Below are 14,081 nucleotides of genomic sequence, written 5' to 3'. Positions count from 1 at the left end.
TGAGTTTAATTGAGTATCACACAATTGAGTTTAATTGAGTATCATACAATTGAGTTTAATTGAGCATCACACAATTGAGTTTAATTGAGCATCACACAATTGAGTTTAATTGAGTATCACACAATTGAGTTTAATTAAGCATCACACAATTGAGTTTAATTGAGCATCACACAATTGAGTTTAATTGAGCATCACACAATTGAGTTTAATTGAGTACCATACAATTGAGTTTAGTTGAGTATCACACAATTGAGTTTAATTGAGCATCACACAATTGAGTTTAATTGAGCATCACACAATTGAGTTTAATTGAGCATCACACAATTGAGTTTAATTGAGTACCACACAATTGAGTTTAATTGAGTATCACACAATTGAGTTTAATTGAGTATCACACAATTGAGTTTAATTGAGCATCACACAATTGAGTTTAATTGAGCATCACACAATTGAGTTTAATTGAGTATCACACAATTGAGTTTAATTGAGTACCATACAATTGAGCTTAATTGAGTATCACACAATTGAGTTTAATTGAGTATCACACAATTGAGTTTAATTGAGTATCACACAATTGAGTTTAATTGAGTATCACACAATTGAGTTTAATTGAGTATCACACAATTGAGTTTAATTGAGCATCACACAATTGAGTTTAATTGAGCATCACACAATTAAGTTTAATTGAGTATCACACAATTGAGTTCAATTGAGTACCATACAATTGAGTTTAATTGAGTACCATACAATTGAGTTCAATTGAGTACCATACAATTGAGTTTAATTGAGTATCACACAATTGAGTTTAATTGAGCATCACAAAATTGAGTTTAATTGAGCATCACACAATTGAGTTTAATTGAGCATCACACAATTGAGTTTAATTGAGCATCACACAATTGAGTTTAATTGAGTATCACACAATTGAGTTTAATTGAGTATCACACAATTGAGTTTAATTGAGTACCATACAATTGAGTTTAATTGAGTATCATACAATTGAGTTTAATTGAGTATCACACAATTGAGTTTAATTGAGTATCATACAATTGAGTTTAATTGAGCATCACACAATTGAGTTTAATTGAGTATCATACAATTGAGTTTAATTGAGCATCACACAATTGAGTTTAATTGAGCATCACACAATTGAGTTTAATTGAGTATCACACAATTGAGTTTAATTGAGTATCATACAATTGAGTTTAATTGAGCATCACACAATTGAGTTTAATTGAGCATCACACAATTGAGTTTAATTGAGCATCACACAATTGAGTTTAATTGAGTATCACACAATTGAGTTTAATTGAGTATCACACAATTGAGTTTAATTGAGTATCACACAATTGAGTTTAATTGAGTATCATACAATTGAGTTTAATTGAGTATCACACAATTGAGTTTAATTGAGTATCATACAATTGAGTTTAATTGAGCATCACACAATTGAGTTTAATTGAGCATCACACAATTGAGTTTAATTGAGTATCACCCAATTGAGTTTAATTGAGTATCACACAATTGAGTTTAATTGAGTATCATACAATTGAGTTTAATTGAGTATCATACAATTGAGTTTAATTGAGCATCACACAATTGAGTTTAATTGAGTATCACACAATTGAGTTTAATTGAGTACCATACAATTGAGTTTAATTGAGTATCATACAATTGAGTTTAATTGAGCATCACACAATTGAGTTTAATTGAGCATCACATAATTGAGTTTAATTGAGCATCACACAATTGAGTTTAATTGAGTATCACACAATTGAGTTTAATTGAGTATCACACAATTGAGTTTAATTGAGTATCACACAATTGAGTTTAATTGAGTATCACACAATTGAGTTTAATTGTGTACCATACAATTGAGTTTAATTGAGTATCACACAATTGAGTTTAATTGAGTATCACACAATTGAGTTTAATTGAGTATCACACAATTGAGTTTAATTGAGCATCACACAATTGAGTTTAATTGAGCATCACACAATTGAGTTTAATTGAGCATCACACAATTGAGTTTAATTGAGTACCATACAATTGAGTTTAATTGAGTATCACACAATTGAGTTTAATTGAGCATCACACAATTGAGTTTAATTGAGCATCACACAATTGAGTTTAATTGAGCATCACACAATTGAGTTTAATTGAGCATCACACAATTGAGTTTAATTGAGCATCACACAATTGAGTTTAATTGAGCATCACACAATTGAGTTTAATTGAGTATCACACAATTGAGTTTAATTGAGTATCACACAATTGAGTTTAATTGAGTACCATACAATTGAGTTTAATTGAGTATCATACAATTGAGTTTAATTGAGTATCACACAATTGAGTTTAATTGAGTATCATACAATTGAGTTTAATTGAGCATCACACAATTGAGTATAATTGAGTATCATACAATTGAGTTTAATTGAGCATCACGCAATTGAGTTTAATTGAGCATCACACAATTGAGTTTAATTGAGTATCACACATTTGAGTTTAATTGAGTATCATACAATTGAGTTTAATTGAGCATCACACAATTGAGTTTAATTGAGCATCACACAATTGAGTTTAATTGAGTATCACACAATTGAGTTTAATTGAGTATCACACAATTGAGTTTAATTGAGTATCACACAATTGAGTTTAATTGAGTATCACACAATTGAGTTTAATTGAGTACCATACAATTGAGTTTAATTGAGTATCACACAATTGAGTTTAATTGAGTATCACACAATTGAGTTTAATTGAGTATCACACAATTGAGTTTAATTGAGCATCACACAATTGAGTTTAATTGAGCATCACACAATTGAGTTTAATTGAGCATCACACAATTGAGTTTAATTGAGTACCATACAATTGAGTTTAATTGAGTATCACACAATTGAGTTTAATTGAGTATCACACAATTGAGTTTAATTGAGCATCACACAATTGAGTTTAATTGAGTATCACACAATTGAGTTTAATTGAGTATCACCCAATTGAGTTTAATTGAGTATCACACAATTGAGTTTAATTGAGTATCATACAATTGAGTTTAATTGAGCATCACACAATTGAGTTTAATTGAGTACCACACAATTGAGTTTAATTGAGTACCATACAATTGAGTTTAATTGAGTATCATACAATTGAGTTTAATTGAGCATCACACAATTGAGTTTAATTGAGTATCACACAATTGAGTTTAATTAAGCATCACACAATTGAGTTTAATTGAGCATCACACAATTGAGTTTAATTGAGTATCACACAATTGAGTTTAATTGAGTACCATACAATTGAGTTTAATTGAGTATCACACAATTGAGTTTAATTGAGTATCACACAATTGAGTTTAATTGAGTATCATACAATTGAGTTTAATTGAGCATCACACAATTGAGTTTAATTGAGCATCACACAATTGAGTTTAATTGAGCATCACACAATTGAGTTTAATTGAATATCACACAATTGAGTTTAATTGAGTATCATACAATTGAGTTTAATTGAGCATCACACAATTGAGTTTAATTGAGCATCACACAATTGAGTTTAATTGAGCATCACACAATTGAGTTTAATTGAGTATCACACAATTGAGTTTAATTGAGTATCACACAATTGAGTTTAATTGAGTACCATACAATTGAGTTTAATTGAGTATCATACAATTGAGTTTAATTGAGTATCATACAATTGAGTTTAATTGAGTATCACACAATTGAGTTTAATCGAGTATCATACAATTGAGTTTAATTGAGCATCACACAATTGAGTTTAATTGAGTATCACACAATTGAGTTTAATTGAGTACCATACAATTGAGTTTAATTGAGTATCACACAATTGAGTTTAATTGAGCATCACACAATTGAGTTTAATTGAGTATCACACAATTGAGTTTAATTGAGCATCACACAATTGAGTTCAATTGAGTATCACACAATTGAGTTCAATTGAGTATCACACAATTGAGTTTAATTGAGTATCACACAATTGAGTTTGAGTATCACACAATTGAGTTCAATTGAGTATCACACAATTGAGTTCAATTGAGTATCACACAATTGAGTTCAATTGAGTATCACACAATTGAGTTTAATTGAGTATCACACAATTGAGTTCAATGGAGTATCACACAATTGAGTTTAATTGAGTACCACACATTTGAGTTCAATTGAGTACCATACAATTGAGTTTAATTGAGTATCATACAATTGAGTTTAATTGAGTATCACACAATTGAGTTTAATTGAGTATCATACAATTGAGTTTAATTGAGCATCACACAATTGAGTTTAATTGAGTATCATACAATTGAGTTTAATTGAGCATCACACAATTGAGTTTAATTGAGCATCACACAATTGAGTTTAATTGAGTATCACACAATTGAGTTTAATTGAGTATCATACAATTGAGTTTAATTGAGTATCACACAATTGAGTTTAATTGAGTATCATACAATTGAGTTTAATTGAGTATCACACAATTGAGTATAATTGAGTATCATACAATTGAGTTTAATTGAGCATCACACAATTGAGTTTAATTGAGCATCACACAATTGAGTTTAATTGAGCATCACACAATTGAGTTTAATTGAGTATCACACAATTGAGTTTAATTGAGTATCACACAATTGAGTTTAATTGAGTATCACACAATTGAGTTTAATTGAGTATCATACAATTGAGTTTAATTGAGTATCACACAATTGAGTTTAATTGAGTATCATACAATTGAGTTTAATTGAGCATCACACAATTGAGTTTAATTGAGCATCACACAATTGAGTTTAATTGAGTATCACACAATTGAGTTTAATTGAGTATCACACAATTGAGTTTAATTGAGTATCACACAATTGAGTTTAATTGAGTATCATACAATTGAGTTTAATTGAGCATCACACAATTGAGTTTAATTGAGCATCACACAATTGAGTTTAATTGAGTATCACACAATTGAGTTTAATTAAGCATCACACAATTGAGTTTAATTGAGCATCACACAATTGAGTTTAATTGAGCATCACACAATTGAGTTTAATTGAGTACCATACAATTGAGTTTAATTGAGTATCACACAATTGAGTTTAATTGAGCATCACACAATTGAGTTTAATTGAGCATCACACAATTGAGTTTAATTGAGCATCACACAATTGAGTTTAATTGAGTACCACACAATTGAGTTTAATTGAGTATCACACAATTGAGTTTAATTGAGTATCACACAATTGAGTTTAATTGAGCATCACACAATTGAGTTTAATTGAGCATCACACAATTGAGTTTAATTGAGTATCACACAATTGAGTTTAATTGAGTACCATACAATTGAGTTTAATTGAGTATCACACAATTGAGTTTAATTGAGTATCACACAATTGAGTTTAATTGAGTATCATACAATTGAGTTTAATTGAGCATCACACAATTGAGTTTAATTGAGTATCATACAATTGAGTTTAATTGAGCATCACACAATTGAGTTTAATTGAGCATCACACAATTGAGTTTAATTGAGTATCACACAATTGAGTTTAATTGAGTATCATACAATTGAGTTTAATTGAGCATCACACAATTGAGTTTAATTGAGCATCACACAATTGAGTTTAATTGAGCATCACACAATTGAGTTTAATTGAGTATCACACAATTGAGTTTAATTGAGCATCACACAATTGAGTTTAATTGAGTATCATACAATTGAGTTTAATTGAGCATCACACAATTGAGTTTAATTGAGTATCACACAATTGAGTTTAATTAAGCATCACACAATTGAGTTTAATTGAGCATCACACAATTGAGTTTAATTGAGCATCACACAATTGAGTTTAATTGAGTACCATACAATTGAGTTTAATTGAGTATCACACAATTGAGTTTAATTGAGCATCACACAATTGAGTTTAATTGAGCATCACACAATTGAGTTTAATTGAGCATCACACAATTGAGTTTAATTGAGTACCACACAATTGAGTTTAATTGAGTATCACACAATTGAGTTTAATTGAGTATCACACAATTGAGTTTAATTGAGCATCACACAATTGAGTTTAATTGAGCATCATACAATTGAGTTTAATTGAGCATCACACAATTGAGTTTAATTGAGTACCATACAATTGAGTTTAATTGAGTATCACACAATTGAGTTTAATTGAGTATCACACAATTGAGTTTAATTGAGTATCACACAATTGAGTTTAATTGAGTATCACACAATTGAGTTTAATTGAGTATCACACAATTGAGTTTAATTGAGTATCACACAATTGAGTTTAATTGAGCATCACACAATTGAGTTTAATTGAGCATCACACAATTAAGTTTAATTGAGTATCACACAATTGAGTTCAATTGAGTACCATACAATTGAGTTTAATTGAGTACCATACAATTGAGTTCAATTGAGTACCATACAATTGAGTTTAATTGAGTATCACACAATTGAGTTTAATTGAGCATCACAAAATTGAGTTTAATTGAGCATCACACAATTGAGTTTAATTGAGCATCACACAATTGAGTTTAATTGAGCATCACACAATTGAGTTTAATTGAGTATCACACAATTGAGTTTAATTGAGTATCACACAATTGAGTTTAATTGAGTACCATACAATTGAGTTTAATTGAGTATCATACAATTGAGTTTAATTGAGTATCACACAATTGAGTTTAATTGAGTATCATACAATTGAGTTCAATTGAGCATCACACAATTGAGTTTAATTGAGTATCATACAATTGAGTTTAATTGAGCATCACACAATTGAGTTTAATTGAGCATCACACAATTGAGTTTAATTGAGTATCACACAATTGAGTTTAATTGAGTATCATACAATTGAGTTTAATTGAGCATCACACAATTGAGTTTAATTGAGCATCACACAATTGAGTTTAATTGAGCATCACACAATTGAGTTTAATTGAGTATCACACAATTGAGTTTAATTGAGTATCACACAATTGAGTTTAATTGAGTATCACACAATTGAGTTTAATTGAGTATCATACAATTGAGTTTAATTGAGTATCACACAATTGAGTTTAATTGAGTATCATACAATTGAGTTTAATTGAGCATCACACAATTGAGTTTAATTGAGCATCACACAATTGAGTTTAATTGAGTATCACACAATTGAGTTTAATTGAGTATCACACAATTGAGTTTAATTGAGTATCACACAATTGAGTTTAATTGAGTATCATACAATTGAGTTTAATTGAGCATCACACAATTGAGTTTAATTGAGTATCACACAATTGAGTTTAATTGAGTACCATACAATTGAGTTTAATTGAGTATCATACAATTGAGTTTAATTGAGCATCACACAATTGAGTTTAATTGAGCATCACACAATTGAGTTTAATTGAGCATCACACAATTGAGTTTAATTGAGTATCACACAATTGAGTTTAATTGAGTATCACACAATTGAGTTTAATTGAGTATCACACAATTGAGTTTAATTGAGTATCACACAATTGAGTTTAATTGAGTACCATACAATTGAGTTTAATTGAGTATCACACAATTGAGTTTAATTGAGTATCACACAATTGAGTTTAATTGAGTATCACACAATTGAGTTTAATTGAGCATCACACAATTGAGTTTAATTGAGCATCACACAATTGAGTTTAATTGAGCATCACACAATTGAGTTTAATTGAGTACCATACAATTGAGTTTAATTGAGTATCACACAATTGAGTTTAATTGAGCATCACACAATTGAGTTTAATTGAGCATCACACAATTGAGTTTAATTGAGCATCACACAATTGAGTTTAATTGAGCATCACACAATTGAGTTTAATTGAGCATCACACAATTGAGTTTAATTGAGCATCACACAATTGAGTTTAATTGAGTATCACACAATTGAGTTTAATTGAGTATCACACAATTGAGTTTAATTGAGTACCATACAATTGAGTTTAATTGAGTATCATACAATTGAGTTTAATTGAGTATCACACAATTGAGTTTAATTGAGTATCATACAATTGAGTTTAATTGAGCATCACACAATTGAGTATAATTGAGTATCATACAATTGAGTTTAATTGAGCATCACGCAATTGAGTTTAATTGAGCATCACACAATTGAGTTTAATTGAGTATCACACATTTGAGTTTAATTGAGTATCATACAATTGAGTTTAATTGAGCATCACACAATTGAGTTTAATTGAGCATCACACAATTGAGTTTAATTGAGTATCACACAATTGAGTTTAATTGAGTATCACACAATTGAGTTTAATTGAGTATCACACAATTGAGTTTAATTGAGTATCACACAATTGAGTTTAATTGAGTACCATACAATTGAGTTTAATTGAGTATCACACAATTGAGTTTAATTGAGTATCACACAATTGAGTTTAATTGAGTATCACACAATTGAGTTTAATTGAGCATCACACAATTGAGTTTAATTGAGCATCACACAATTGAGTTTAATTGAGCATCACACAATTGAGTTTAATTGAGTACCATACAATTGAGTTTAAATGAGTATCACACAATTGAGTTTAATTGAGTATCACACAATTGAGTTTAATTGAGCATCACACAATTGAGTTTAATTGAGTATCACACAATTGAGTTTAATTGAGTATCACCCAATTGAGTTTAATTGAGTATCACACAATTGAGTTTAATTGAGTATCATACAATTGAGTTTAATTGAGCATCACACAATTGAGTTTAATTGAGTATCACACAATTGAGTTTAATTGAGTACCATACAATTGAGTTTAATTGAGTATCATACAATTGAGTTTAATTGAGCATCACACAATTGAGTTTAATTGAGCATCACACAATTGAGTTTAATTGAGCATCACACAATTGAGTTTAATTGAGCATCACACAATTGAGTTTAATTGAGTATCACACAATTGAGTTTAATTGAGTATCACACAATTGAGTTTAATTGAGTATCACACAATTGAGTTTAATTGAGTATCACACAATTGAGTTTAATTGAGTACCATACAATTGAGTTTAATTGAGTATCATACAATTGAGTTTAATTGAGTATCATACAATTGAGTTTAATTGAGTATCACACAATTGAGTTTAATTGAGTATCATACAATTGAGTTTAATTGAGCATCACACAATTGAGTTTAATTGAGTATCACACAATTGAGTTTAATTGAGTACCATACAATTGAGTTTAATTGAGTATCACACAATTGAGTTTAATTGAGCATCACACAATTGAGTTTAATTGAGCATCACACAATTGAGTTTAATTGAGCATCACACAATTGAGTTTAATTGAGTATCACACAATTGAGTTTAATTGAGCATCACACAATTGAGTTCAATTGAGTATCACACAATTGAGTTCAATTGAGTCTCACACAATTGAGTTTAATTGAGTATCACACAATTGAGTTTGAGTATCACACAATTGAGTTCAATTGAGTATCACACAATTGAGTTCAATTGAGTATCACACAATTGAGTTTAATTGAGTATCACACAATTGAGTTTAATTGAGTATCACACAATTGAGTTCAATGGAGTATCACACAATTGAGTTTAATTGAGTACCACACATTTGAGTTCAATTGAGTATCATACAATTGAGTTTAATTGAGCATCATACAATTGAGTTTAATTGAGCATCACACAATTGAGTTTAATTGAGTATCACACAATTGAGTTCAATTGAGTACCATACAATTGAGTTTAATTGAGTACCACACATTTGAGTTCAATTGAGTATCACACAATTGAGTTTAATTGAGTATCACACAATTGAGTTTAATTGAGTATCACACAATTGAGTTTAATTGAGTACCACACATTTGAGTTCAATTGAGTATCATACAATTGAGTTTAATTGAGCATCATACAATTGAGTTTAATTGAGCATCACACAATTGAGTTTAATTGAGCATCACACAATTGAGTTCAATTGAGTACCATACAATTGAGTTTAATTGAGTATCACACAATTGAGTTCAATTGAGTACCATACAATTGAGTTTAATTGAGTACCACACATTTGAGTTCAATTGAGTATCACACAATTGAGTTTAATTGAGTATCACACAATTGAGTTCAATTGAGTATCACACAATTGAGTTCAATTGAGTATCACACAATTGAGTTTAATTGAGTATCACACAATTGAGTTTAATTGAGTATCACACAATTGAGTTCAATGGAGTATCACACAATTGAGTTCAATTGAGCATCACACAATTGAGTTTAATTGAGTATTACACAATTGAGTTTAATTGAGTATCACACAATTGAGTTTAATTGAGTATCACACAATTGAGTTCAATTGAGTATCACACAATTGAGTTCAATTGAGTATCACACAATTGAGTTCAATTGAGTATCACACAATTGAGTTTAATTGAGTACCACACAATTGAGTTCAATTGAGTATCACACAATTGAGTTTAATTGAGTATCACACAATTGAGTTTAATTGAGTATCACACAATTGAGTTTAATTGAGTATCACACAATTGAGTTTAATTGAGTACCATACAATTGAGTTTAATTGAGTATCACACAATTGAGTTTAATTGAGTATCACACAATTGAGTTCAATTGAGTATCACACAATTGAGTTTAATTGAGTATCACACAATTGAGTTTAATTGAGTATCATACACTTGAGTTTAATTGAGTATCACACAATTGAGTTTAATTGAGTATCACACAATTGAGTTTAATTGAGTATCACACAATTGAGTTCAATTGAGCATCACACAATTGAGTTTAATTGAGTATCACACAATTCCTACAATTTACACCTATCAGCAATCTGCTAAAAGATAAGGATGACCACCATGTTTACTTGTCATTCATTCAAAGCATGTTCCAATTCATCAATATTTCTAACAAGAAAGACGTGTTAGACTTAAACCATAACTTTCACGTACAACTTTTATCGTATTTACTAGGTAAATCAGACATGCCGATTCCGATTTTGTACTCAAAATAAAGATTGGTCTACTAACTTTCAGAGTATAGAAGGCTGTTTCACAGCGTTTTAATATCGGTCTTGAAAACAGCACGATCGGCACAACAAGCTCCGCCCATAAATACGTGACGTAACCTAGCTTTTTAGGAACGGAATTTAGGAATGTTTAGACCAAGGGTCGGCAACTTGCGGCTCCGGAGCCGCATGCGGCTTTTTCATCCCCTCGCTGCGGCTCCCTCTGACTTTGGATTTTTTTCCTTTTCTACCCTATGCCAAGTAATTCATAAAACTTTCGAAATTTTATCACTAGATTTTGTAATATAATTTTTTTAAATGTAATTTTGGTGATAAATCAAACACTGACGTTTGTTATGCGTCATTATTTACCATATTATTAGTACCTTATCACATGATTGTCACGTGGCTTTAACATAAACATAAAAGTGCAGAAAAACGTACTACCGGATTCGCGCAGAGGGCCAGATCGCTACGAGATACCTTCAAATATTATGTCAACAAACGGGGTTAAACAATTAGTAATAGTAATTTAGTAAGGCTGGCCAGCCACTTAGGGCCGCAATATCATCAACAAAACTCCTTACAAACAACAACACTAATACAGATAGTACACCTTATAACAATTTATGCGCCAATAAAACGGCCAAAACTATTTTTTGTTCTTTGCAAAAGTGTAATTTTGTTTTCTCTATTCTATAAGTTATTGCAGCAAATGCTGTAATATATGCTATTATATATGCTATTATAGCAAGCCTAGGTCATACCTAAGGTAGACAGAGAGAGCTTCAGAATAGTTGGCCTGACTAGTGTAGAGGAGAGCGAGTGACTCATAAAGAAGTCGATTGTCCTCTTCCGTGATGTCATCACTGGTCTTTATGTATTCCAGGACAGCGTTGACGATAGTTTGAGCATCGTATAAACTGCTGTCCCATGATTCCACTAAGTGTTTAAAACCCTGAGAGCAAAACCAAAAGACTTAAAACTCCACAGATAACTATGAAAAGTTTATACAAAGCTACTAGCTATAGTCAAATCCCTATGTACTAGTTGTACAGACGTCTAATACATTACGTACACTGGATATATTCCATGTATTGATGATAAACCCAATATAATTCATATGAAGACAATATGATGGCAAGATGATGATGCAATTTACATGGTACCCTGCCAGTCATGTGAGCCCCACTCTCAGTAAGTTAGCCCCCAGCCATAAGAACTACATGCACAAAATATACTATCCCTTGTATGAACCTACAAACAGACAGATGCTCCAAGTCACACGAATCCGCATATATATTTGCATATGGTGCCAATTCATATGAACATACATGAACACTTGAGTGGAGTATGTCATACAGCACCAGCTCATAAACAGTTTGGCTCAGCATCGGGTTCTCACAAGGCAAGTAGCGTGCAATCTCCTGTAATAGAATTAACAGATACCCTGAAAGTCGGCACCACTACTATTTCTAGTCCGAGAGAGAGCAGTGATTCCAAAGTCCAGAAACAGTACAGTCTGAGAGAGAGTAGTGATTCCAAAGTCCAGAGACAGTACAGTCTGAGAGAGCAGAGATTCCAAAGTACAGAGACAAGTACAGTCTGAGAGAGCAGTGATTCCAAAGTACAGAGACAAGTAGTCTGAGAGAGCAGTGATTCCAAAGTACAGAGACAAGTACAGTCTGAGAGAGCAGTGATTCCAAAGTACAGAGACAAGTACAGTCTGAGAGAGCAATGATTCCAAAGTACAGAGACAAGTACAGTCTGAGAGAGCAGTGATTCCAAAGTACAGAGACAAGTAGTCTAAGAGAGCAGTGATTCCAAAGTACAGAGACAAGTACAGTCTGAGAGAGCAATGATTCCAAAGTACAGAGACAAGTACAGTCTGAGAGAGCAGTGATTCCAAAGTACAGAGACAAGTAGTCTGAGAGAGCAGAGATTCCAAAGTACAGAGACAAGTACAGTCTGAGAGAGAGGTGATTTCAAAGTACAGAGACAAGTACAGTCTAAGAGAGCAGTGATTCCAAAGTCCAGAGACAAGTACAGTCTGAGAGAGCAGTGATTCCAAAGTACAGAGACAAGTAGTCTGAGAAAGCAGTGATTCCAAAGTACAGAGACAAGTAGTCTGAGAGAGCAGTGATTCCAAAGTACAGAGACAAGTAAAGTCTAAGAGAGCAGTGATTCCAAAGTACAGAGACAAGTACAGTCTAAGAGAGCAGTGATTCCAAAGTACAGAGACAAGTAGTCTGAGAGAGCAGTGATTCCAAAGTACAGAGACAAGTACAGTCTGAGAGAGCAGTGATTCCAAAGTACAGAGACAAGTACAGTCTAAGAGAGCAGTGATTCCAAAGTACAGAGACAAGTAGTCTGAGAAAGCAGTGATTCCAAAGTACAGAGACAAGTAGTCTGAGAGAGCAGTGATTCCAAAGTACAGAGACAAGTACAGTCTAAGAGAGCAATGATTCCAAAGTACAGAGACAAGTAGTCTGAGGGAGCAGTGATTCCAAAGTACAGAGACAAGTACAGTCTGAGAGAGAGGTGATTTCAAAGTACAGAGACAAGTACAGTCTAAGAGAGCAGTGATTCCAAAGTCCAGAGACAAGTAGTCTGAGAGAGCAGTGATTCCAAAGTACAGAGACAAGTACAGTCTGAGAGAGCAGTGATTCCAAAGTACAGAGACAAGTACAGTCTGAGAGAGCAGTGATTCCAAAGTACAGAGACAAGTACAGTCTGAGAGAGCAGTGATTCCAAAGTACAGAGACAAGTACAGTCTAAGAGAGCAGTGATTCCAAAGTACAGAGACAAGTAGTCTGAGAAAGCAGTGATTCCAAAGTACAGAGACAAGTAGTCTGAGAGAGCAGTGATTCCGAAGTACAGAGACAAGTACAGTCTGAGAGAGCAGTGATTCCAAAGTACAGAGACAAGTACAGTCTAAGAGAGCAGTGATTCCAAAGTACAGAGACAAGTAGTCTGAGAAAGCAGTGATTCCAAAGTACAGAGACGAGTAGTCTGAGAGAGCAGTGATTCCAAAGTACAGAGACAAGTAAAGTCTAAGAGAGCA

The 14,081-nt window shown here is 31.9% G+C and overlaps 1 protein-coding gene across 1 annotated transcript in view; it reads right to left on the bottom strand.

Moving 5' to 3' along the window:
* Positions 1 to 14,081, bottom strand: part of LOC137397177 (vacuolar protein sorting-associated protein 41 homolog) — a 64,708-nt gene that overhangs the window by 33,962 nt on the left and 16,665 nt on the right. Inside the window, exons 12-13 of the mRNA XM_068083468.1 lie at positions 12,352 to 12,444; positions 11,785 to 11,975 (exon numbers count right to left, since the gene is read on the bottom strand). Of these exons, the coding sequence (XP_067939569.1) occupies positions 11,785 to 11,975; positions 12,352 to 12,444 (284 nt within the window). The remainder of the gene's footprint in view (positions 1 to 11,784; positions 11,976 to 12,351; positions 12,445 to 14,081) is intronic.

Source organism: Watersipora subatra, chromosome 1, assembly GCF_963576615.1.
Source record: "Watersipora subatra chromosome 1, tzWatSuba1.1, whole genome shotgun sequence".
In the NCBI taxonomy this organism is placed as follows: domain Eukaryota; kingdom Metazoa; phylum Bryozoa; class Gymnolaemata; order Cheilostomatida; family Watersiporidae; genus Watersipora; species Watersipora subatra.
Note: the sequence above shows the minus strand (reverse complement) of the source record. Positions and strands in the feature narration are given on the sequence as shown.